Source organism: Cyrtonyx montezumae, unplaced genomic scaffold, assembly GCF_038088225.1.
Source record: "Cyrtonyx montezumae isolate F1298 unplaced genomic scaffold, pur_monq_1.0 scaffold_4, whole genome shotgun sequence".
NCBI lineage: Eukaryota > Metazoa > Chordata > Aves > Galliformes > Odontophoridae > Cyrtonyx > Cyrtonyx montezumae.
In genome coordinates, this window is record NW_027072045.1 from 29,757,081 (window position 1) to 29,783,676 (window position 26,596).

General features: G+C 38.4%; 1 protein-coding gene across 3 annotated transcripts; it reads left to right on the plus strand.

Moving 5' to 3' along the window:
- Positions 1-136: 136 nt before the first annotated feature.
- Positions 137-26,596, plus strand: RPS24 (ribosomal protein S24). 3 transcript variants are annotated; one of them, XM_065747016.1, is made up of 6 exons: positions 137-191; positions 1,265-1,330; positions 1,664-1,873; positions 2,378-2,510; positions 4,989-5,020; positions 5,818-5,912. In XM_065747016.1, the coding sequence occupies exons 1-4, from the start codon at positions 189-191 to the stop codon at positions 2,492-2,494; spliced, it is 396 nt and encodes a 131-aa protein (XP_065603088.1). In that variant the 5' UTR covers positions 137-188; the 3' UTR covers positions 2,495-2,510; positions 4,989-5,020; positions 5,818-5,912. The 3 variants fall into 3 exon arrangements, with proteins under 3 accessions (XP_065603088.1, XP_065603090.1, XP_065603089.1); XM_065747017.1 differs by having other exon boundaries at positions 142-191; positions 2,378-2,488; positions 4,985-5,020; XM_065747018.1 differs by lacking the exons at positions 4,989-5,020; positions 5,818-5,912 and adding an exon at positions 26,586-26,596 and having other exon boundaries at positions 139-191; positions 2,378-2,488.

A 26,596-nucleotide genomic window follows, 5' to 3' on the forward strand; every position in this document is an offset into this window, starting at 1 on the left:
CTTAGCCACATGATGCGCACGCAAAGCGCCGTCAATACCACAGCACGCTTTCCATCCTCCCGGCACTGGGACAGCCAGCCACGCTTATGGCCCCGCCCCGGCTCGAGGGCCCCCGCGCCGCATTATGATTGGCTGCGCGGCAGCACCACTTCCTTTTCTCGCTCGCTGGCAGGGAGAGTGCTGGCAAGATGGTGAGTGCGGGGTATTGGGGACTGTGCTATCCGTTCTGCTATGCCGCCATCCGCGCTCCGAGAGCTTTCTGCGGGACTGTGCCCCGCCGGGCTGACCCGCCCGTAGAGGGCTGTGCGGGTATGGCGAGGAGCGGGTCGGGGGTAGTGCTGCTTTTAAGGGATTCCTGAGGCCTGGTAGAGCCGCTGGTTGGGCGTGTTGGGCCTGCTGGGCGGCCTCGCTGCTGCTAGGAGAAGTGGTTGTTGTGCTGGTGGTATTGAGGTACCGAAGTACTGCCTCTTTGCGTTCTGAGGAAAACACTGTGAGCCGTACTCGTGTGGTAGTTCTTCGATGCTTTCTGTCTGAGAAACACTGTCAGGCCAAAATGGGTAGCTTTACAGAGAAACCGCCTGTTGTTATGGTGTATGGAGATAAGTAAAGGCTTGGAGTCTGTCTTGTGCAAGGAAAAGCTGAGAGACCTGTGTCTCTCGGGAGAAGAGAAAATGCATCGCTGTTTATAGATACCTACAGGCAGTTTCTTTTCAGTGGTGAGAGGTAATAGAGTAAGAGCTAACAGGCAGAAACTGGAGAGAGAGAAACAGAGAGAATAGCATATTTACAGAAGGAGGATCTTCTTTATTATCAGAGTGGTGAAGCACGGGAACAGGCTGCTCTGAGAGGTGGCATCTCCTCTGCAGATATCAAGACCTGCCTGGAAGCCTAACTGTGACCTGCTGTAGGGAACCTGCTTTAGCACAGTTGGGCTCTATGATATCTTGAGGTCCCTCCTATCCCTGAAAATTCTATGATTCTGTTATAGCCACCTTTTTGTGACTTGTGTTTTAGTAAAATTATTCAAGTGCTTTAAAATGAAGGGGGTATATATGCTGTTGTCCAACTCATGGGCTGAGAGTAATTGTTCTTCAGTGTATTTTAGTTCTTCAAGGTGTTTCCTTTATCATAAAACAAGTGTGTTTAATTTGGAAGTTCAGTTAGCTTCAGCTGGAGTGACTGCAGCGGTGTCATACATTATTTATATATTCACTAGGTTTTGAAATCTATGGTTTTGTCTCACTTAGTGAACTCTGTTTTGCAGAATGACACGGTGACCATAAGAACTAGGAAGTTCATGACAAACAGACTGCTTCAGCGCAAGCAGATGGTAAGAAAAACACTGAATGTTACCTTTACTTGTTTACTAGTTCTTCATTGCGTGCATTTTAAATCTTTATAAGCAAGTGGCCTTTAGGAGTGTTAACATTGTAAGATGTGTAAAGGTTTAAATATATTAATTCATCTGAAGGTAAATCTTCATGATGGGGTAGCAAGCTAACCTGTCATTGTAAACAGGAAGCTGTTAGGAGCATATCTGTATTTGATTAATAATACTTTGTACTGCTAGGGTGGCTTAGTTCAGGTTCTAAGTTCGGGGTGGGATTCTAGTTGCTTTGAGTATTGACTGTCTTTCATTTTTATGACCTAAAAATTTTCTTAGGTGATTGATGTTCTTCATCCTGGGAAGGCCACAGTCCCCAAAACAGAAATCAGGGAGAAGCTGGCGAAAATGTACAAGACAACCCCTGATGTAATATTCGTATTTGGCTTCAGAACTCACTTTGGTGGTGGCAAGACAACAGGCTTTGGCATGATCTACGATTCCTTGGACTATGCAAAGAAAAATGAACCAAAACACAGACTCGCTAGGGTAGGTTATTTGTTCTTCAGTAACTAGAACAATTAGGGTGACTTCAAGTATTTAGCAGTTCATTTTCATGTTAAGAAAAAAAACCACTTGTAGTCTTGTGGGGGTATCCCTGTGTATAGGGAATTTAATGTTATATAGAAAGTTTTAACACAGCATGGGTTAGCTTTGTGTTTGGAAAATAGATTGTTTCTGGTATAAAGTACTATAGGTAGAATTGGGTTGGGAAAACTGATGTTACTTTTGATGTTCTGCAAATGATTCCTTAATCCTTGTTAAAGATCTTGGCGCATAGAAGATGGGGCTGATCCATGCTGGATCTTAGTGTTTGCTGTGGTTTATCATCTGTTACTTAACAAAGCTGACTTGCTTTTTAGCTCTTCTTTCAGATTCAAACAGTATTTGAAAAGTTCAGAAATACTAAAATAATTATTTATAGAATGGAAGCTTCAATTCAGAAATTATGATAATTTAACAGATATGAAATACAACTTTGTTTTTTAATAGCATGGTTTGTATGAGAAGAAAAAAACTTCTAGGAAGCAGCGGAAGGAACGTAAGAACAGAATGAAGAAAGTCAGGGGTACAGCTAAGGCAAATGTTGGTGCTGGCAAGAAGGTATGATTAAACTATATGTAGGCTGGAGTCAGTATGTTATTTTTGAAATGTTGGCAACAAGTTATGCAACAGAGTAATCTTGTTTTTCTTCCATTTCTTATACCTGTTCTACTGGATAACAGAAGGTAATCTGTGTGGTCATGTATAGCTTCCTACTAGCTCAGTAGCTTAGTTTTGCTCCTCACTGCTGCAGCTTAGCTGATAAGACATGAGGCAGTGCTTCTTAAATGATTGTTTCTTACATGTCACTCGAACTAAAGTTAAGCTTTCTTAAACCTAACAGTAACGCTGTAATCTCATAACTTAGTCATGCTGTGTACAAATGAAATACTCAACACTAGTTACTCTGACTACCTAAATATCTAACACTTATTCTACTAAGGTAACGTTCTCCTGAGTTTTAAGGATTTGTAGTGCTTAGGCAGTGAAGACTCTTTAAGTAAGGAAAAAATAGTTGCATTATATTGGTTCCAAGGAACTGGTTAGTAACTGAGTTTTCTTGCTGCTGGGGGCTTTCTATATTGTGAGCTGCAACTTAATACAAATGTAGAAAGCATGTGGCTTGAGGAGAAACTTGTTTCTTTATGATGAAGCAGGACCATCAAAACTGAGGCACAAACTGGGTATGAAGATGGTTATTTTGCTCAGCAGCTTCTTGCACTTTAGAACACTTGAATGGGCTTGTGCTGCTGTGTGGGTTTTGCAACTGCATTTTAGTAAGAGAAGAGAGGGTGTTGGGTTTATTGCTCAGCTCTGTAACTGTTAAATTGCTTTAACATCTTGAACTTCAGTAACCTTCTGCTTTTTTTCCTACTTTCTTGGAATTCTCCATCAGAAATGAAGTAACTAGCAGGTATTGAAAATGAGCACGGATGTGACTGAATCATCACTGAAACACTTTTGTCCCATCAGATTGAAGCACTGCACCCCCTTGCATGCTTGTATGCTTGCTTTAAACTTTTATCCTGTGAGGGTTCAGATGACTACAGACTGAATTTTATTCTGAGCTGGAGAAATGACATGAAAATGTTATTTCCAGTGAGAAGAAAGTAGGACAGCTCATTGTTATTGAGGCATTTGTTTGAAACACTGCAGTTCTGGTTCAAATGAGTGTACTGTAATTGCATGCGTAACTTGACCTTAAGGCAAAAGTACTTGCACATCTTTATAAAAACTTAAGTCACATCATAGCTTAGTGCAGTTGAGACAGTAGCTGTAAGCTGCATTGTTGTCAGCATGCAACTTCTAACTGTTCTAAGCTGTGATTAAAATTGACAGCAGTTACTCTGAAATTGTTCTTTGCCTGTTACGTAAACTAAGTTTTTTGCAGTTGCAAGGTAAACGAGGATGCTATTAGCTGTGATCTGGAACATTTCATTTTTTCATTTCAATGCTAGCTTAACAGTTAAGTCATACAGTTCTTTGAAGTAGAAAGGTACAAAATTGATTTTACTGTAGACGTAACATTAACATGCATTGTGAATGCTGAGGGGAGTCAGTATTGCACTGATACCCAGTAAGGCTAATTCCTTTTTTGGCACTTGAAGGTGTTAACAGTCATGTATTTACATTGTTAACTGTTATTTGAGTTACAGTTGTCCAGCTCATTTAAAATCTCCAGAAGTCTATGAATAGTTTTGAGAGTAAGAGTAGGGATATGTGCTTGTTGTAATTATGCAGCAAGTGCGGCATATTTATCAAATGCTTGAGTTAGCGTGCATTCTTGCCTTAGAGGTTTTTCAGCATCCTTTAAAATTATCCTTGATTTTGAATATGTGTGTTTTAGATCTTGCTCATCATCTTTGTTGATCCTCTTGTCTGTGTTAATAACTAATGACAAATTAATTAGCATGCTTTCTGGGGAATCTGTTTGGGAAAAGTTGTGTTGTCACCAAAAAAAAATTGCAGAATACACTGCTGCCTTAAAGCTTTGTCTTGTAAAATGCATGCTTAAACATAATTACGTGCCATAACAGCTTTGTTCACAGCCATCTGCATTTTTAATGGGAATCATGAAATGTATTTGTGTCCAACTATGCAGTCTGTGAGGATGTTTATCTCAGAAATATTTAGGCACTTTATTATTAGACCTCTTCAAGAAAGTCTTAAGAGTAAAACTGCATGCCTTCTAGTGTCAAGTCATTTTGACACTTCTGGCATGTGGATATTTTTGAGCAGAAATGTTTTTTTAGACCTGATCAAACAGTCTTATAGATTGATAAGCACTTGAGGCCACTGTAGTCTTTAGCTATAAATGAATATGCAATTGCATCCTGAGAATTACTTAAGCTCTGTATAGCTATTGTTAGATTCCTTTTTAAGCTGAAAGAGATTCATGAAATCCAAGTTCTTAACCTTTACAGTAATAAAAATTCAGAGGTTTTCCTATCACAATTAATTGTGGTAATTGGAAAAAGCAAATTGTGTTTTCAAGTCTTCTGTAGTGCAACATTAAATAAAACAATTCTCATTAAATAATGCTTTATTTTTTTCTAGTAACTGGACGTACTTCAGATGGGAAATGGATAACAGGTATGACTTGAAATGCTTTGTAAGAGTAGACATTAGGTAGCCTGTAGTTACCCTGTGATGTAGATTCAGTGTTGGTTTATGCCAAGACAGGTATTTGCAAGATGTTCTATATCAACATAAGGAAGACTAAGAAAGACTAAAGTACTTGCAGATCACTGTTCTGCTTATTGAGATGATCATTTGTTTCTTGACGTGCATGAAATACCTGGTTAATAACTAATCTGAAGTTATATCTTAGACCAAGTTACAATTTTCTGTTAATAGAACTTGTTGTTTGCAGTAAAACTAAATAATCTTCAGATACCTATGGTAGGGATAGGTTAGCTTTGTATTTTCCAGAAGTGATCTGGATTTGTGTAATTAATTTGAATTTTGGGAACAGATCAGTTTTCTTACTGGTACATTAAGTAAATGCTTGATGTCACTTCAGACAAGTGCTAGTTTTTGTTTTTGTATCTTTGCTGCAGGAGCAAGTAAAATAGATGTGCTGTGGGTGGTAACATAAAGCCACACTTATGAGCCATCTATATGTCTGTAATATTTTAAGTAACTGTCTGGGAGCTGATACTGTGAATATGATGTCTTGAGCAGGAGGGTGGCAAAGCAATTCTAGATTGCTGAACTCCTCTATAGAGAAATGCTGTTATCTGCATTCATTCCTATGACTATACTGTGAAACCTTGAACCTTATGTTTTTCTAAGGAGAGCAGTATTTGGAAATAAGTTATTCAGCCCTATAAAAGTGAGTACAAAATCTGTTGTAGTCTTCTGGAACTGATCTTTCTCTTCCTTTACAGACATCATTCTGTCAAGAAGTATGGGAAGAACTGTTCTGGAAGGAAGCTGTTCATCTGGCTTTAACCATTAAATAAACTATGTCGGTCAAATTCTGGTTTGCTCTTCAGTTTTGATTTAATAGTTATAATTTTGTAAAGCTTGAACTTCAACATTGGTGTGCACTTGCACTGTTATGGTTTTATGATTTCTGTTGTATTATTGATATTCCACATCATAACATTATGTGGTATATTTATATACAAGAGGATACTAATGTCTCAGTAAAAAAAACCATAACACACTGTATTAAAGTCTTTTCATAATTAAGCATCTTTTGTTTTGAATATCAATCTTAAGTATCAGTCAAAGGTTTCTATGGTAAATAGTTTTAACTAAGTTTCAAGCAGGTTGTATTTATGCAGTAAAGGTAGGTATACTTTGTCTTGGGCTCTTGAAACCAGACTGAACACCACTTTTAAAATATGCTTGTTTGGCCTATGTTTATGCTACCTGTAGAGTAGTCATAGGAAGAACAAACTATCAAATATCAAACTAACTAACAAATATCAGCAGAGATTCAGAGCTGGATACTTTACAGTTGGGTTTATAACTAATACCAGAGGGCTAGTACAACTTGCTTCTTGTTCCTGGGTTTTCAGGGCAGTCTCTGTTCTGTGGACTGTGAAATGCACCTTTAATTTCATCTGGTAGTGTTAAAGGAGTTAAGATTGGATTTTGAGTTTTCTTAGTCTAAATGCAGATTTTTAAATTATACCATATGTGCTGAGGTGGAATAGTGGAATGTATCCAAGATGTATCTCATTTGGAGTCCAAGAAGGAGGGGAAGCAGTCCTTGAGTCAGACTGACTGGAAGAGGATACTAATGTCTCAGTAAATCCCATATGAGATCTGGTAGGTATGGGTGAATCAATCTATTCTATTGCCTTTAGTTGAACTAGTAGGATTGTTTTTAGAAGTTCTTTCAAGATATATACGCAGATTAAAGCCTGAAGAGTTGTTGGAGGCTTATTGGAAATGAGATTTGTGTTAAATAAGGGTGTGTGTGTGTATATATATATGAACTATGTAGCCCATTGGAAGTGTTTCTTGGGTAAGTTTCTGACTTGCAAATGAATTGTCAAGGATGTGCAGCAAGTATTATTCACATAAGGGGTAGAGTTAAATATCTTTCAAAGGCATTAACTGAAACAGCATCTTTAGTTAGCTGTTTGAAGCTGGAGAAGCTATGTTAAATGTAATTGATTACTTGCTAAGGTGTGGTGTGAACACAGTGATAGGAATATAAGGAAGACACAGTAATTTTTCAATTCAAGAAAAAACTGGAAGGAAGCAGAATTGTCCTGCCTAAGAGGTCAGCTCCTTTGAAACTAAGCATTTAAAATAGTTGTTGATGTGAGTATTATATTAGTTCTACTGTTTCATTTTAATTGAATGGAAATCTATCAAGACCATGCAATTTTCAGAAATGTTGACTGCTTTTAAGCTGTATAGTAGTTGTCACTCTTCTCAGAATCTTCCTTACCTTAGTTTTAAGCCATCAACAATCTAAATAAATACTTTCACAGTTTTTTTTGTGAAGTCTTGATGCTTTAAAAAGACTTTTAAAGGACATATACTTCCTGGAGCACAATTTAGTTTTGGAATTGAGGATTTCCTCTTCAATACTATAATACTTGCATTATGGGTTCACTTGATACAGTAGGATTTCAAAGCAAATGGTTTAAAGCAGGCTATGTAATTGCCTGGTACTACGCTTGTTATTTGGTGCTCTGTTATGATAATTTAAGATTGACAACAGAAAATATTTTCCTAGTGGTTCAGCCAAACAATAGACTTCCCTGGTTATGCAGGTAGTTCATAACCACTTAAAAATACAACTTTTTGGTAAGTTGTACTCTTGTCATGCAGTAGGTGGCATTAAGAAAAAATAGGGAAGGTGGAGGAAATGACTGAATGATTTGAAAGTAATTGTTCAAGTCAGGTCATTCTACTTGAGTTTTTCCACAGTTCTGTCCTGTCTGGATGCTTATCTGTGCAACCTGGTCTAGGGAGCCTGCTTTGGCAGGAGGGGTTGTACTAGATATTTAGAGGTTCCTTCCAACCCCTATGATTCGTAGTTCTGTGATTGTGATTTTCAATGTGGATATGCTATCATTCAACTTGAAAAATGGCAGACAACTGAAGAGTAGTGTCGTCAGAACTTCTGTGCCTCTATAGTCTGGAGAGAGAAGTGGCACTTCATGCAAGTTGCTATTCTGATGACTTTTTGCCTTTGTATGCTACAGTCTTAGCAATATGTAGCAGATGTTCTGTAATTCAGAAGTTAAATGCACGTATCACGCTGTGGAGAGACTCTAGGTTAATCCCCTTTCCTGTGGGAGGTAAAACAATTAAGTGGAAAGCATTGATGAGTAGGAATCTTCATTTCTTTCCCTACTGTGTGCTGGAGGTACCCTTCTATTTCCTGCTGATCTCAGCACATCCCATCATCTGTAAGTGATAGTTTTTGTCACAGTTAGCTCCTTTAGGACATCGGCCTGGCCTTAATATTAAATATCAATTTGTTAAAAATGTAGATTTCAAAGACTGTTTTATGTATTGAATTTGTTTAATGAGCAGTCTGGAGACTAAATTAGGCAACAGGATTTTTGGAGAAGGTTCTTTGAACTAATCACAAGTTGATCTGCATGGAAAGACTTTTATTAACCACCATATTCGTGGATAGCACTTGTTTGAATTTTTTTCTATTTTTAGAAGATACATAGTTGTCTCAGAAATCATGGAGGGATTTTTCTTGTGGCTGTAAGGACACAATCCTATTTCTTGACTAGTGAGATAAGATGAACTCTGATATATGTTAAAAATGACATGGCAGCCTTAGGGTGTGGCTTAATATAAGCCAAATCAAGTAGCTCCACTTGTTAGTGAGGTTCCACCTCTAGGTTCTCTGAGATATATGCTATGCCTTATCTGAGTGAGAGAGTGCAGTCTAGAAGGCATAAGAGAAAGCTACAGCGTGTGAAATTCAGCTTCTCACAAAATCTTAGAAGAGATAAGTGTCATGAGGTCAGCTAAAGATAACCTTCATACAAATAAAAGATGATAAAATTTGGATTTAGCTGAGCAGAGAAGTTGTCTTGGGAGCAGCGTGGAGTAGGCACGAGAACAAATGCTGAGGTGGGAGAAAACCCCAACTGATAGTGGGTTAAAATATGTGAGACATACTCTGAGAAGAATGCTGTACCAGTATGAAGAGGGGTAAAGGGCAGTGTAGGTTTTTGCTCTGGAGAATAAAATAAATGTAGTAAGATATGTTGTTCAACCAAACTGAGAATCAGAGAAAATTAACTTGCCCCTTTACTGGTTTGTTCTACAAAATTCATTTAAAAGTCTTTAGTTTTTGTGCATGGAAGAGAGAGAATGTGGTCCGGTAGCAGCTATTGGTGTTTGATTCATAAAATAAGTAAGGTAGTCTTGTTCTGAGTGTTCCCTGCTAATGTCTGAATTTGAGCAGAACTTCACAGATTCTGTTGTGGATATTTTTGTGCTGCTTAAAGATAGGTTCAAAGTCTACCAGTAACAGGGGGAAAAAAAAACTTCTAAGTTTCCAGTATGGGTGCAGATATTTTTGTTCATTGATATGTTCATTTATTCATTCAAACTTAAACATAATAAACATAACAGGCTTACTGCTATTATGAATGCGTTGGTTGCAGTGCCTCTGATAGGTAGAAAGAAAGGCTTAAGCTTTGACAAGTCAGCACCAGAACTAGGTATGTTCTAGTACTGTTTTTTTCTTTGCTTTAAAGAGATTACATGGAAATATAGTCCTAAATTGTATGCTGCAATTTGTTAACTCTACAGTGTTCTATTTTAAAAACCCGGACAGTGATGATAAAAAAACACCTGTGGAGTTGTATTCATCTGGAATTCAGTAAGCTGCTTCTTGATTATCTTGGTTCTCTGTAAAAGGCTGTGGTTAATGAAACAGTTGTAAAAGTGTCTAAAAAGCATCCTGTGCACTAGAAGAGAATTCTTTTTTTTTGTTTGGCCAGTGCTGCAAATAACGATGAGAGAAACCTCCATTGTCTTTTGTCAGTTACTGCTATTCATTCACAGTGATCCTATGTAAGTAGTGAATTGAGACAGAGGTACATTCAGAGCACCTGTCTTCTTATCACACTGCAGATGGCTTATGCTCAGCAAAGAAGTACCAGTGCAATACTTTTATTAACAATATGTGATGGTTTGTAGTTGTGTTCCTTGGATTAAAATCCTCCTTGTTATGTAATGAACTGGCCAGACTGGAAATACTTCAGAGAAATGCACTTCACTGCCTTTAGTGATGATTTGATTTGATTGTTCTGAGTTACTACCCTGCTATCACTTTATGTCAGTTTTTAGTAGGCTGTTTGCTAAGTCAGGCATCATTTGTGTTGATTTGATAATGGGTTTCAATCACTGGTAATAAAACTGCTGCAGCAAATGACCTGTACCTTCTGCGCAGTATTAGCTGTGAGTAGAAAGTTGGGTCTGATGCTTTCCTTTTCTAATTCCTCTCTTTGCCTTCACTACCAACTTGTAAGTAATAATGTAAGTAGCTTTGTGTTGTTAAATTTAAAGGGGGAACATGTTGATTTCAAAACGATGGTAGCTCTTAACATAGTTCATTTCCTGTATTGTTTGATGGATCCTGTTGCATGGTGGAAGTAAGATGAAGGTTTTTTTTCTAATGGTGGAAAGAGCATTATCATACAATCTGGGAGCTGTCTGAACTCAGGCTGTAAGTATTTAACTGATCAGATCTGCTTATTGAAGAAAAGTTGGCTAAAGACCCTGCTTCTTAATTTTGTGGAATAACAACTGAAAATGTAAGAACATAGGATTGGGGGAAGCTGCTTCATACCCAATTTTTTTTTTTAGTATATTTTGTTAAGCACTCAACTCTATAGTGCTAGTGCTTAAACTGGAGGAAGTTTGTGAAATTGAGTTGCTTAGTCTTGAATGCTAAAAACAAAACATGTAGCATTAAGTTTAAAGTAAATCTCTGCCTTTTTTTCCCAATTGCTAAGGGGTGTGAATATCTATTAGCTGTCTTTCCTGTTTGGTTTAGAGGAAATCTTAGGTAAACAGATTTTCTTGTCTACTGGCAATGTTTTATTTAGATGTGGATAAGCCATGTAATGTTTCAAATATCTTCAGAGGAGACTTCCTGTGTTGCAGTTTTTGCCAGTTGCCTGTAGCTCTGCTGCTGTGAACCACTGGAAAGAGCTTAGCTCCATCCATTTGACACCTTTGTTTTCAGCATTTATAAACATCAGTAAGAATTGTTCTACCCTTCAGCGTTATTCTCTAGGCTGAACCGCCCCAGGTGGTCTCTCAGCCTTTCCTCATGAGCAAGATGCTCCAGGACCCTCAACATCTCTGTGGCTTCCTGTTGGACTCTCTAGAAGTTCCCTGTCTTTCTTGAACTGAGGAGCCCAGAACTGGACAGCACTCCAGCTGTGGCCTCACCAGGGCAGAGGGAGAGGATGGTTGCATTATTTCAATTGCATTCCAGGAGCTGGAAAGTAAAGAATACCTCAGCAGATGCCTTTCACATAAATACTAAATACAAAGTACCTTTTGGGTCTGTTATTCAATTAGTTTTCCTCAGTAACTAATGGGAATTTATAGTAATGATACAGAGAACAGAACCTCCAATCTTGGAAGCTGCTATGCTTCCCTTAATTTTTAGCTCAGTACTCATAGGTCTCTTATGTCTTATCCCTTAGATAACTGCCTTGGATTGTACAGTGCAGGACCAAATGTAAGATCATTTTTTATTATTATGCAAATTCTATGAAAGATGTTTTGATATTTGCACCACCTGTAAATAACTAGATAAAAGTACACCCTGCTTGCTTTTCAGTGGAGGTGCATGAAGGGAAGTACTTAGATTCACAAGGACTTGTGCAAAGTAGTCATTCAGCCAGCAGAGGACTGTAGAACCACATATCATACAGTTATTGATGCAAACATGTTCAATCAAAGAATAAAGGGAAAACCCACATAGCAAGCTCCATAGAAAAGATAGTCTCTTAAATGTGGTAAAACGCTGAAGAGTGAGGGCTCAGTTCTTTATTTGTTTCTCACTGGAGAATTCAGTTTGCCCCTGCTTCCCTTTGTTGTTGTTCTATGGGTATTTTGTTTATATTTGGAGGCTCATTGCCAAAAAGAGTACTTCCTACACACTTCCTGAACCTTTTTGGGGAATCACAGTGCAGTGCTGATACAGAAATGGTGGCACGTTCCCTAAAGGAGAACATACTTCATTTGTAATGAACATTATGTCTGCAGAAGCTAATGGCACAACCTCCTATTCAGTTTATGTAAAATAAAATAGGCCCATATGTTGCTGCTTTAAGAGTTTGGGTGTTTAAATTAAATGTTGTTTAATGAATATTCAAGCCCATTTGCTCAAAAGTTGTGCTCAGCATAGCATCTTTTCCCTCTGTCTTCAATCCTACCTATAATATTAAGCCATTACAAGAAGGTGCTAAAACCAAGACATCTGTTTCTAACTAAAACTTGGATATTAAAATGCTAAAGCAGATGATATGGTAAATAAAGATGTACAGTAGGAAACTACATTTTTTTGTTTTGTAATTAAGACTTAGGCGGGCTTTATATGCATGATGCCCTTTAAGAAACAGGAGCATTCTCTGTGCTACTGTGGCAGATTGGGTGCATTACAGTGGTGCATTCACTCCCTGTCTCCTCTAGGAGATAACTCTGCAATTCTGCTCTTCTAGTACATATGGGCCAGATGCCTTTGTTGGGCTGCTTCTGGAAGCATGTGTACATAGATATCCATTGACATGGGGCCGTAGGTTTTTCCCACTGATTTGGGCAGGAGGGCTGTGAGAGCCCTTTGTCATCAGTTCCTAGCTCAAAATCAAGTAGATATGTTAGCAGGCTGGAAGAAATGCTTTGGAAGCTAGATCTGCCCTATTGAAGGGTCTAGACTATTTAGACCTGAAATATATTATGCAGCCTTCATCAAAGGTCAGTAACTGTGATGAGGTTACTTCAAGTTGGGGGGGGAAAAACACTGCTGTAGACAAATGGTTGGATTTAGACTTACCATGCATCTACTTAAGTATTTTACATCAATCTTTTAATTCATGATAGCACTCCAGTATATGTTTAAATGATAAATTTTCAGCAAACTCTCTCAAAGGCAATACTGAAATGCTTCTGTGAACTTTATCTCCAAGTCCAGAAGTGACAGCATCTTTTTTTTAATACTGTAGAAAAAAATCTCATTAGAAGACAGCTGGGATGTAAACACAAATCACAATAATTGGCTTTTACGTGTTTTCATGAGGGTTCTTCAGATGCTTGTTTTTACTGCACAAGTGCAATATTGTAGATATACAGTGAAGCACTCTTCAGAGAATAATTGATACATGGATAAAATACTTAAAAGCATTCCCTAATGCTGTAAATCCAATTGGAGGCCAAGCTTTATACATGAGAAAAGCAAATATGCAAGTTCTTCAAATTCTTAAAAATTCTGTTGTTTGCTGAAGTTTCCCTTGCCCCACTAATTCCACTGTCTCTCCTGAGCTAGTTTAAGCTCCTGTTAGTGTAAGAACAGGGCAAAAAATCTGCCTGCTCAACCAGTTGTCACCTGTGAGTGGTTAACCTGTCCTGGGCACTTCTGTGGCCATAAAAATTTGCCCTTTATCTCTTTTAGAACATGTTATCTCCAGTTAGGAAAAGAGATATGTGTAGATTAAATAGAAATGAAGTTTATAATATCATGGTGATGGTATTGCTTATACGTATTATACATAATGTATATATAATATGTATATATATATACATGCAATGTAAGTTTCTGGAATAAACCAAACTTGAAGTTCTCCTTGTATATCAGAGAGAAGTGGCCTTGTTCTGGCTTCCATACAGCGAGCAGTGAGAGACAGTTCCATGCTGAAGGACTGAATTTTATTTGCATCTCCATTTTTATCTCATAAAACTTGTTACACATCAGAATTTTTTTATTTTTTTCATTATTGAAGAAAATTAAAAAAGTAAAGAAAATTAAAAGTAAAGTAATAATAGAATTATGTACAAAAATGTGACTTTCTTTAGGTCTATTTTCTATGCAGTCTTCCATGTATGATCATGTACATTCAGTGAGTTTATCCGCTCAGTGTAGCGAGGCAGTTCTTCCTGATTTTAGCATTCATTATTTATAAGGAGGCATCCCAGACAAGAAGAGAGAATGGCCTGTCCTTTGCTGTTTGTCATCAGTGGGAGATCTCAGTGGTTTCCACCATCCACAGTTTTTTAAACCATCTGTGTGCACAGGAGTGACTGCATTAAAAAAATAAATTCTTGGAACAAATTATTTTGGAACAAAACTGTACTTCAAGTGAAAGAATGTGCTGGTGCTGTATTAGCAGGTAATCACCTCCCCTGTGCTATAGGTTAAATGCAGTCTGAGCAACTTACAGATTTCTTGAATTCACTTTTTAATGTGTTGGAAACACTAGGTAATGCATTATGTGATGTGGTAGGGGCAAATCACTAGTTAGTTAATCTACCCTTCTGAATGCTAAAAGGTGCTATCCTCCCTTTCTACAGTCATGTATGTTAAAACATTGAAATGTTTTTGCATCTTCCTTAATACTCTATAGTAAAGATGAAAGAGGCTGTGGAGAACAATTGTACATTATGGATCTAGCCCTCAGGATAGAAGTGATACCGATGGCAACCTGTGGAAGCACTGAGCTCTTGTTGTTTCAATTATAGGGAGAATGCAAATGAGGGATAAGAAAAACAAAAGCTTCAGGATGAGCAAGGGGGATTTTCTTGCAACATAATAGGAAACCTTGTCAGAGCACTTGTGACTACGAGTCATACATTTCTTCACTGTGGGAGTCAGAAACATCTCTCTATCATTTAGACTCCTTTCCAAGGACGTTATAATGCCTGAAAGAAAATAAATCCAGGCAGATTCCAAAAAGTACAGAAGGAAGATTTACTTCATGAATCTTAGAAAAGCCTCTTGGACTCTGCTTGCTTACTGCCTTCTGGGAGTTATCTTTGTATGTGTTGTGAATGTTAGTGCAGTTCAGTGACATTCTGGTTTCATATATATGGAAAATTAACATCGTTAATATTTGATAAAACAGTTGAGGTACAATCCCTTCATGTAGCTCTCTTCACTCAGTTTTGGATGATCTTCTAGTGAATTTTCTTAGGTTGCTTAGACAGTTGAACCAGTGCTCTTTATCAGTGAAACTTATGACAATACCTAAATACTAAAGTTAGCATTAAGGCTGCAGCTGACAACTTTGAGGGAATATGAGGTGCAACGCCTCCATTTGGGATGTATTCCTGCAATTTATTGTAGACAAAGAACTAATATGCTGCAAGATGTAGATTTTTCTAGAAGTCAGCCAGTAATTTCCCTATGTGAGAAGAAATCAAATCCCAGAGTTGACACAGATGTTTCTGGACAGGGAAGAATTCTGTTTTCAGCCCAGCTTTTTTAGGCAGCACAGTGCAAACAATCAAAACAGAAAAGTAGGCAGCAATGGGTAGACTCATTGTGAGTGGGAAAGCTGATTCTATCCAGTCCCATCTGTTTCTTGGCTACTCCCTCTCCGTTACTTCCCCCACTGCATTGCAGGTGGGACATTAAAGGAAGTTGTATATGAGGAACTGAAAGTAATCAGAGCACAGCAGTCTTTTTTTGATTTATTACTTCATTCATTAATCCATATATAAAGTCCAATTTAGAACAAGGCTCAGAAATCCTTACTTTGACACGTTCTCACGTATTTGATAAATGATTCCACTGGAAGAGGCTTGAAGGGCATCTGCAGTAAATTCTGCTGAGATCTATATCTCAAAACATTTTTACACCTTCATATCAAATTAGAGGATAGCTCTTAGGTAAGGGTAAGTGATGAGATTTCTATCACTTGGGTGAATGTCTCATAATTCACATGGATGTAAGAGGACAAGCAGACAGCATCATAAGAAAGACACATCTTTAGGATAGTTCCTGTGGAAATAATTCTCAGAATTGCTTTCTCTTCAGCCTGAAGTCTTTAATAATCACTGAGATGTTTGAAGACATTTCTACAAATATTATTTTATCTAACTACCCAGAGGAAGAAGCGCTGTGATATATGGATTCCATTTGAGTTATTCCAGGCGGAACATGGATTCTTAGTACTGGTTTGAGTGAGCTGAACAAAATTTAAATATGACAGTCAAATAGTCTCCAGGATGGCTGTGTAAACTTGGAAACTGTATTCTATTGATTGGGTTAGAGAGCGGCAGTGAAGAGTTTCAGGTTTGGAGAACTTTTCTGTCTCTCCAGACTAACCCCAGAACCCATCACTGCTCTGTTCTTAGGCTTTCCTAAGTCCCTCTGCTCTGTTTTAGTACAGTTCTTATTTCTATGCATAAGACGCCTTCCTCCTAGCTTTCTTCACTCTTACTAGGGCTATCCATCTGGTTAACGCTATTGTAAAGCAAGCAAAGGCGGTGACAGAGCCTTTATTTGAGGTAGAGGCGCTACAGAAAGAGATATCAGAGATAAGGGGAATGAACTCAGCCCTCCCGGCTGCCGTTTAGTTAAGGAACGTTGCCGCCTCTCGTTCGAACACTGGCGCGCCGGCGGGAAGGGAGCCGGGGACGGGGGGGGGGCAACCCGCGCAGGCTCTGAGCGTATCTGTGCTCCGGGAAGCACCGCCGAGAGGGAGAGGGGGAGGATGGGTGGACCTGGGCTCCTCCACTCAGGTCACTCAGATGCTCATTCACTGGTTCAGGCTGTGACCAGGCAATTCCACTACAGCTATGTAGGAAGCACTCAAGGAAAGGCATGTCATCGGGAAGAATCTGGGGAAAGAATGAAGTAGGAACACATTTACATCTCATGTGTCTGCATATAAGTGCATACATCCAGTTGAGGTAACAACAGCCATCTTCAGTCATGCTGTATGAAACAAGGATATGACTTTGGGGGGAAAACAACTCATTTTTGGATCTTGTTTTTTTTCCTTGAGGCTTATTATGACTTGTGTATTGATTATATCATAATATGCACATTTAAAAAGAGACAAGTACACAAGCACATTCCCATGTTTCTGCTTTTCAAATGGCAAGGAAAAATTGCATATTTTCCAAACTGCTACGACCATAGTAGAAAAAAAGGACATACAGTGGGATGCCCCTGCTGCATTGTGCTCTGAACCACTGAAGAACAAAGATCAGTTTAGGGAACAAAACTGTACTCAGAAGCCTGTTCATTTACAGCCATTTTCAAAAGCAATTGACAGCAGTATTCCTTTCTGTCAGTGTGAACGAAGTGCTTTATTTTTCAATGACAATAAATAATTAAATAAATCTAAAAAAAGCAAGATAAACAAACAATTTCAGTTCAGAACTAATAAACTGATTTGATATCTGTTTAAAAATCTCAGGTTTTAAAAACAGAAGTACACTGAACCAAAAATGAGACCTAGAAGCTTCAATTTTCGTCTTTGGATTATGTTTTGTTGGGAAGATAGCAATTAGACTAAATTCTACTGGCTGCTTCTTTCTTTCATTGATACCACCCTTTCAGTTCAGGAGCCTTTTGTCCAATTCTCCTGAAACTAGGCAGAAAGTTTAATCTCAGAGAAGCTGCTGATTTTGAAACTGGGAAGGTTCTGGCTTGTAACAGAAATCTAGCTGCAGTATTACCTCTGCATTTGCAGTAACCATAGTAAGCTGCTGGATCTCAATCATTTATTCAAATTCTCTGTGAACATATAGATTATTGCTGTTGTGCAAAGGTAATCTTTCTGCTACCCTTGAGTAATATCCTTTAGCCTTGTTCAGACTGAAAGCATTTATCAGAAAGTCATTACAGCTGTTTTGTTTGTATATAGCTTTCACTCCTCCTATTTAAACGTGTGGACAACATTAGCTCAATTAGTCTAGTGGATGAGTAGGTCTTTTAATATTTGCTATCTGATTAGTTCATTGGCCCATACAGAACGTGCTAGGTTGAACTATGTGACGCTTCTAGCCAAAACTGTGGTGAAGAACTCTGTGGTCTATTTTTACGTACAAGAGTTACACTGAATGCTGAGCTACTCACGGCATCAGAGTTGAATGTCGGTAGCATGGCAGTAGATGTTGAACCTTTCCACCAATATTCTGTTATATTTTGTTGCCATGTGACAGATGGCAGCAGAGGGGCACTCTGACAGAATGGCGTCTGACATGGAAGTACAGATGAAGCAAATTCATGTCATTGAATTCCTCCATGTGGAAAAAATTGCACTCAGTGACATTCACTGATGCTTGCTGAATGCTGATGGAGACTGAAGAGGGGATGTGAGCACAAGGCGGTTGCTGATGCATTTCAGCAATGGCGATGTGAAAGACAAACCATCTTCCAGACAGACATGCAGATTTTTATGAGCACAGCATGCAGGCTCTTGTTCTTTGCTGGTGAAAATACATAGCTAATGGTGGCAACTATATTGGATAATAGTATTTTGTAGCAGATAATTCGTTCTATAAAGTAATATTATTGTGCTCTTTGTAACAGTTGTGGCTCCCATGGACATAAATAGAAGGCATTTCTTTTAGAGTGACTTATGTAGATATATTTTGGCCCAATGCTTTCTGAGGCAGAAAGAGCAGGCTGATTTCTGAGCATGCTTTCTGAAAGACTGAGAGAGCAATAAAGCTTCCTGTAAAGGTGATATTCCTGCCCAACTACAATTCTAGCCAGAGAAGTCTGAATCTCTTGTAGAATTGATAGAATTAGAGAAAGAAAATGTTCTATTCTACCCTCTTTTGATTTCTAGTTTACATCTAGCATGCAACAATTAAAAAAAAGTCCTATGAATAAAAATTTATAGCAAGGATCACAAAATGCTTTACTATCTACTTTTCTCTCTCCACAGGGAATAAAGGAATAAACGCATAACAGATGCTAGTCATATTACTTATTAAGCATATTAAAAGTGGTAAGTGAAGAGCTCAGATCGAAACACACAATATAAGTGGAAATAATTAGAACAAACAGTGCTATATATAACTGAAAAGATCTAACTTCTCTTAAAAATTGGATAACCAAATTCAATCATACTTTTTCTCTCTTTATTTATTCTTTTTAAAAGTTTGGACAGATTGAATATTATGAGCTCTGACATGGAGACTCCTGTTCTACCCCAGCTGTAGCTACTAATGGTAATGAAGGCACAGCTGATGGTCATTTTCTGTGGCCCAATCAGAAAGTCAGTGGTGTAACAGTCACTTCTCATTACAGCCAGGTGAGGTAGTTTTTTTTTCTTTTTTTCTTTTTCTTTTTTAGTTGGAAGGCTGTATTGATTACTCAGAAAACTTTGATGAAAGAACATTGAGAGTGAATGGCTGGACATTCAAAGGATTGTTTTCTTTGGATGAGAAGGTAGAAGAATAGTTGCTTAATTGAAGCTTCTCTGAATGTTTGGGGGATCACCAGCTTTAATAGGAATTTGAAGAGAAAACATTCAAGAATACTTCAATTCAGACTCAGGTAGGAAATTTGTGGGATCTCTGTTTAAGACCAATATAGCTTTAGTATTTCTATTCACTAACAGGTAATTTTATAAGAAAGATAAAAATGTTAAATAAATAAGTAAAATTATATCTATTTGAAACTTAGTATTTTCTTTTAAAGTAAAAAATAATCATCCTCTTCTAAACTTAAAGGAGTTTTCTTTCATTGTCAAAAACATCAGGAAGATAATAGAGGAATAAAAAGGTAATACTGAGCGGATGGAGAAAATGCATTAGAAAGAAACATCTCTATTTAGTTTTTCTTACAGCTTTTACTAGTTAACTCCTTACCTTTTGCATCAAAAGGTTGATTTTTGGGAAAGAGGCTCTTGAGTTAATATCAGCATTTGCAGTTAGCCTTTAAACTAAACCCAGAACAAGCAAACAATTTTTTTCTCTTTACTCAGAAACCAGATAGCATGCTACAGACTGAGGGCTCTGTAGCTTTATTTATTTTATGTTGTACCCCTTATAATATCCTTCTACTTAGTCTGAATAATTTACTATGTCATACAGAGCTCTAGGGCATAAAATTAAAACTTATGTAGCCTGTTGTGTTGACTGTGAAGTTATTGCTTGTATCCCTTAGTATGCTTCTAGGAATGCACTGGATTGCAAGGCATTCCTGTAGTTTTCTACAAGATAACCGTATTTCTAAGAGTAAGGAATTAGCCTCAGTGAAAACTTAGGTTGTCTTCTAATCCCTCTTCAATCAAGTAATTAGTTGCTGGAGGCTTCCAAGTATGGATTTTGGATTATCTCTTTTTTATTATTTCAGCTGAGCAAGTGTTAATAACACTCTTGTGTTTTGGTTGATCCTGAGTGGTGAGAATACAGACAGGTCCGTTCTGGGCCTCTCAGCAGGGGAGAGCCGCTACCTTTACAGCACAGCAGTAGTGGGGTGGGATGAATCCAGTATGGATGGTCTCAAATAGTCCAACATTCAGACCAGCATCATGTGGAAGGCAATAAAGCTGTGTGGAGTTGTCTGGTGGGCAGCTGCTGTATCAGTCAGTGAGCAGATATGTCAGTTAGCTAGGCATCAGGCATTGTGGAGATGGGTAGATAAATAGTTTCTAGTTCAATACATAAATTCTATTTTGTTTCCAACTCTGCTCCTCATTCCATCTGAGGAGAGTGAGTGAATGGCTGCGTGGTGCTGTGCTGCTTCCAGGTTAAACCACAGCACTCTTTTAATTGAAGGGGACAAAGTTACTGGGTGCTATTACCAACATTTGCAATTTAGTGATCCACCTTTAAGATGGAAAGGACTCAAGGAGCTATTTTAGACTCAAGGCTCCATCCCATTTCCTGTAGAGCATCATCTCTGCTAACAATGCCAGGTGAGACTTCTGCAGTGAGTTTTGGTAGCTAAAGTCATTTGTGAAGAATCTTATAACTTCTGTGGGTGCTTCTAGCAGATATTTGATTAAGAGCCTTACAGAAGTAAATATGAGAAGAACAGACTCTCACTATTTCTTATTGTTTATTCACACCAAAATCAATTGGTTCATGTAGCATAAATATTACTGTTGTTTGCTGTAGGTGTTCATGTGAAGAAATGCGAAACTGCAAGAAAGAAAGTTGTTCTTTAAGTGTCAATTCTACTTCCTGAATTTCAAGGGGATATTTACATCTGGGCAGGAGATGTGAGATGGACTTGGCCTTTCATGTTACAGGGTTCAAGAAGTCCTGACTGTTACTTTAGGGCAAGTTATTTCTCTGATTCCCTGTCTTGCTAACTACCACTGTATTTGACAGTGGTTGGTAATGTGTGCTGGCTGGCCTGCTGTCATTGGCAGTAATAGAATGTCTACTGGTACTGACATCCAAATAATCATTGCTCTACTTCAGTACTAGCTAAGAGATGATGGTAAATGGCTCAGACCATCTTCCCAACTTGCTAGGGAACTGATTCTATTGTGACTTTATCTGTGGGAAGAAGTAAACTGGATCTTTATACACAGTTTTCTATAAGCCAGAAGGTTTTGTGAAATGACAAAAATTCTGAAGGTGTATGGCATCCTAAAGATTTCTATCTGTACTGTTAAGCACTTTAATACCTTCAAGAGTTTGGCTCCTTAATTAATGGTTGTAGAATTATCAACTGGTATAGTGTACCATTGTGTCAGCACATCAGGAAGCTGTTCCGATTGCTGTACCAGTAATATCAATTGTGATCAATAGCAATGCAGTCAGAAACAACATAAGCACTGCTTGTACTTCAGCTTTGTGTCTGACTTATAGCAAAATGGGAGTATTTTGCATTCTGAAAAAAGCCTTTCTTTTTCATATAATGCTGTTGCTTTCTTCCTCAGTGGTGTTATATCTAATCTACAGTGGTGCACCTCTAAAAGAAGCTTTGAATCCTGCTTTGCAAACATTTATGTATGTTTATAAATTGGTCCCAACATATCCTGTTATCTTATCTCTAGACTCTGAGTGTTGATAGAGTAATTTCTGATCCCTTCTACTTCATCAGTATACATTCACATAAATTCATCTGGCAGTTTAAAGCCAATTAAAATTTATAAGCCACAAGTAGTGAGTGAAATTCTGAGGATTAATTTACTCACTAGAGTATTAATCTGTGTAATGTAGTAGGTTATCCTTCAGTAAACTTGGCTATATGTAGATAGGGAGATGCATTTCCTTGTGTGTTTTACTGTAAATGCAGTAATTAGTCCCACTGGGCTGTGGAGCTTGAATGGTTACAGCCAGCAATACTGCTGCAGCCTTGATCTGAACTCTGGGAGAAAAAGCCCAGTCAGCAGCATGAAACCTAGCTGTGCTTGTCTTGCAGGATCCTTTCCCTCTTTCATTCCCCGCTCTGAGTTGGAGATCAGGAAACTAAATAAAATTAATTTCAATTAATAAATGGGGAACACCCCTTGTGAATATCAGAAAGTAAAATTTATTACTTATTCCATGTCTTCACCCAAACTTCTCTATTAAAGAAAATATTGGGACAGAGTTTGAGAAGGGAGAGGGTAACAAATGACTTTACACTCAACAGAAGGAGCTTGCTGCTTAAGCTTGTGAGTTAGGATCTTGCTACACTGGGAAAACCTAATTGATCGATCCTAGTGAGTCTGACTTTTGTTAATGGATTTTTAACTACCATTTATTCAGCTAATGGTCTCACTGATAGGGAGCAGGGACCGAAAGATGCTGTGGCTTGCAGAGGGCCACTGGAACAGTTGGTGCCTGGTACAACATTATAATTTGATTCCTTTTCTCTTTGCTTTAAGATTGTTCATTTCAACAAGTGGTTTCCTCCCAAGTTATTAACTATGGACTTGTTACAGCAAACCCACAGGAATTCAAGTCGGTTAGAAAAATAAATAAAGCTGGTGGAAAACAGGGCTTAGGGGGCTATGGGAAGATAAATCATTTTCAGAGTTGTTCTGGGAAAAAAAAATAAGAAAACTAAAACAACGCTCAGGATGAGAAATTGAATAAATAAATTGTAGAAACATGTACTGGTAAACAGGAGTTTTGGGATGAAGAGCTGCAGTGAGGCTTGCTGTCCTGAGGAGGCTCAGTCTGTTCATGCTTTTTCTTGTTGCTTGCTGGCCATGAGTGGAAAGCCAGCATCTTGGCTGTTATTTCAAGTTACTGGATTTATCTATCATATTCCATTTGACAGGGATGATGTTGAAAGGCCAAAACCTGCTGAACTGCCTTTCTCTGGAAAACATGACTTATTCCTGTCCAACCCTCTGCTCCTGATTCTTGTTCGTTGATTGATGTGGGGCAGAAATGAGGGTGTAAAAAGGTGGAAACGGCTTTCTGCAGCCAGCTCCTGTTGGCTTGGAGCATTGCTCTGAGAGGAAAGCTCTCCTGCTCTGCCTCCCTTCATGTGAACCTTCTAAAAGTGAGTGCCATCCCCTTGGGCAGCCTCAGTCCCTGTTCAGGTTATGGCTGCAAAGTCTGTAGTCACCACCTGTGTCATGCTGGGTGTAGGACAGAGCTGCCCATGGGCTGGTGACTGGCCAGGTTCTGTGAGACCTATGCTGCAGCTCAGCCTGGAATAGCAGCCTGGGATTCAAGGTTTTTTAGCCAGAAATCATGTCATTGAATGCTCACATATGCAACTATACAAGAAGACAATTACAAATACAAATAGATTTTGTATCTATTTGTATATTGTATCTATCTAGAACAGCGCTTTTCTCAGGTGAAAGGGCAGATAGAAAATTTCCTTCAGAGCACTGGCAGAATAAAGCAGGTTCTGGTTTATTTCGGATCTATACGTGACAAAAAGAATGATAAGACTGCATGCAGGAGAGGTTTAATCAATCAGTTAGACCCATGATAGCAATGTGATGATGATTATAATTTTTTTCTTACTATCAGGTTGTGGCCCTTTATGGGATACACTGGCAAAATTTTGTGTTCAGAACTTTGGACTTTCTTATTTCTTCAGTGACAGTTTATGGATATAAAACTGATTGAATTATCTTTCTGTAGTATATTGTAAATATTTCTTATAACTTTTAGCTTGGAGACCAATGAGAAACAGCAGTACCTCTACCACCCCACTGCAGCTGGCATTCAGCTACCTGCTGCACGCGGTGCTCAGCAATTTCACAGGGAGCTTGTTGAACTGCAGCTTGTCTGCAGGGCCTCTGTCTTTGGTCTGCATGTTTCTGAAGACTCTTATTTGCCAAGCCTTGCATCTTTTGGAAGAGTTTGATGAAGATTGATCGCAGCTTTTGTCCGCTGATGTTTACTTCCCACTTATTTTGTTCATGACTTTTGTTTGTCATGAGTTTTATTGCATGTTTACAGATTACAGCACGGTCTTTCGTGTGTCAAAGAGGTGGTTTATCAGACAATGTTTTTAGGTTATAATTTGTTTGTGCACAAACATAATCTGCTTAAATTTGTGTAGTAAAGAAAAAAGGGAAAAAACCCCAACATATATAAGAAACGGTTATAAGGCAAACCTTACAGTGATGGGTTTGCTTTATATGATGAGATGTAGAAGTGTTTTCATTCTTCTAAGATGAAAAGATTTGTCTGGGTTGTGTACAGCAGTATGCCCCTTCTATCACTTTGTTTTTGACCATAGATGCTCTAGGTCTTGGATGATATCTAGGACCCCTTTACTGATCACCCTGCACTTCAAAGCTTCATAGCTGGGACTGGGGTGGTGAAGGAGGACTACGTAAATGCCTGGAGCCCTGACACTAGATAATTGTGGTGCTGCTGTTGTACTCTTTACTGTGCTGGCAGGCAGAAGGCCCTGTTTAGGGGGACTGGGACTTCTCTGCTGTGCCCTGACTCTGCTTTGCAGGGTTGCTGTGAGGTGTGGGAGGGAAAACCATGGCAGCACTGCCAGGCTCCCTGCCTGCTGCTGCTTCCCTGGAATTTTGCTACTCTAATGTTCTGTGTAGTACCTAGATGGAGAGAATCATACAGACCTCTGCATGTGTTATGATAGCAAATGGTTTCCACTGTTTTGTGTGGTATCATACCATTATTTTGACAAAATATCTTTTTAAAATGTTTTTAATGAAATTTTATAACAATTCTGCATTAGTCAAGCCATAGCCCTCCTCTTGTCCAAACAAACTGCACGCAACACGATTGGATCCCAAATTAGAGAGGAGCAGGAAAGAGAGGTGAGCTTTCTTGTCAGCACACTAGAGCTGCTTCTATCCATATCTGCTCATACTCACAGGCTTAGAGGTGTTTTTTTTTTTTTAGTTTTCTGCAAGCTGGGTCATGAACTGATGTGCTGGATAAACATATAGTTGCTGCTATTGTCAATATTCCCCAGGTCCTTGTTGCATCATAGAAGAGTACAGTTGCATTTGTTTTTACTAATTGTCTACTTGATTTCTAATTACAAAAATCCTGAAGTTTGATTAGGGAAATAAAGGGTCATCAGAAAAGTTGAGCTTCTGAAACTTCTAAAATAAACATACATCTCAATTGTCCTTTAATGTGAATGGATTCACTGCTTTGAGTCTATGTGTGGTGAAGAAAATCAATGTTGCTATGAGACCACAAGGCCCTATATAAGACAGTTTTTTAATAGTTGCTGTTTTGTGTTAGCTTGTAAAATTACTCGCATATATCTAACAAAGAGCAGAATATAAATGATAGGGCTATGTTTGAATGACATGTTGGCTTCTGCAGGAATATGTGTACGCAGACTCTTAGCTTATGTCTTCTTCAGAGGAAAACGATAAAAGAAGTAATGGTATAGCTTGTGATACATTACTGTTGCCTTGCAGGCTGCGTGTTATGGCAAATATTAGCCATGCCACATTTATGATGCTATTGGCTCAAGAGCAATCACGCGTTAGTGAAGAAATATGCATGTGTTCTGTAGAGATACCACAGAAACTCCCAGTTGAGTCTCTGGGATATATGGACCTGGGTTTTTGTTTTTTTTCCAACAGCATTAAGCATTATCAAGCAGAAACTTCCATATCTTTGTGACTATCTAGAAACAGTCTTAAATCATTGCAGCTGATTTGTTCTTAGTTTATGCAGTACTGGTATTCTGAGAAGTTTCTTGGACATGTGTTAGCAGAATGGGGTGAGGTAGGAAGGATGCAGACTTCAGTTTGACTGTGAAGCTAGTTCTCTTGATGTACTTTTCAAATATTTGTATTATTTGGTTAATATGTAAAATTCCATCTTGTTTATTGAGTGTAACAAAGGGACCTTCCAAGAAGTTGTGTGTGTAACACAGCAGCATTTTACTATGTGGAGATTCCAAAGATCTTCATATCTAAACTTGTGGTTGAGAAAGATCAGAAAAGTGCTCCATCATCCAGCTGCTTTTGACATAGTACTCTTGAAACTTCATGTCTTAACTGCTAAATATATCTGTTCCCTGTTTGTTGTGGTTATAGGTGATGTTTCAGTGCCAATCAAACTTGAATGGTGGGATGGAGCTTGTACACTTCTGCCTGCTGTCTGAAAGTGCTACCCATGATTTCTTTGTTAGTTATTCTGTTGTTGGAATCAGAACCTTTGGACTTCAAGCTGCTGCTTCATTTTTACTTGGAGCCCTGTCCCCTGAAGAGTCATTAACAATGCATTTTGTTTCTCTGCTAGAGGCTTAAAATACAAAATTGTCTCTGGCTTCTTCTCAATGTGTTCTGGTGGCCTAAAATGCTGCCTTACTCTGACAAAATAACTGGATGC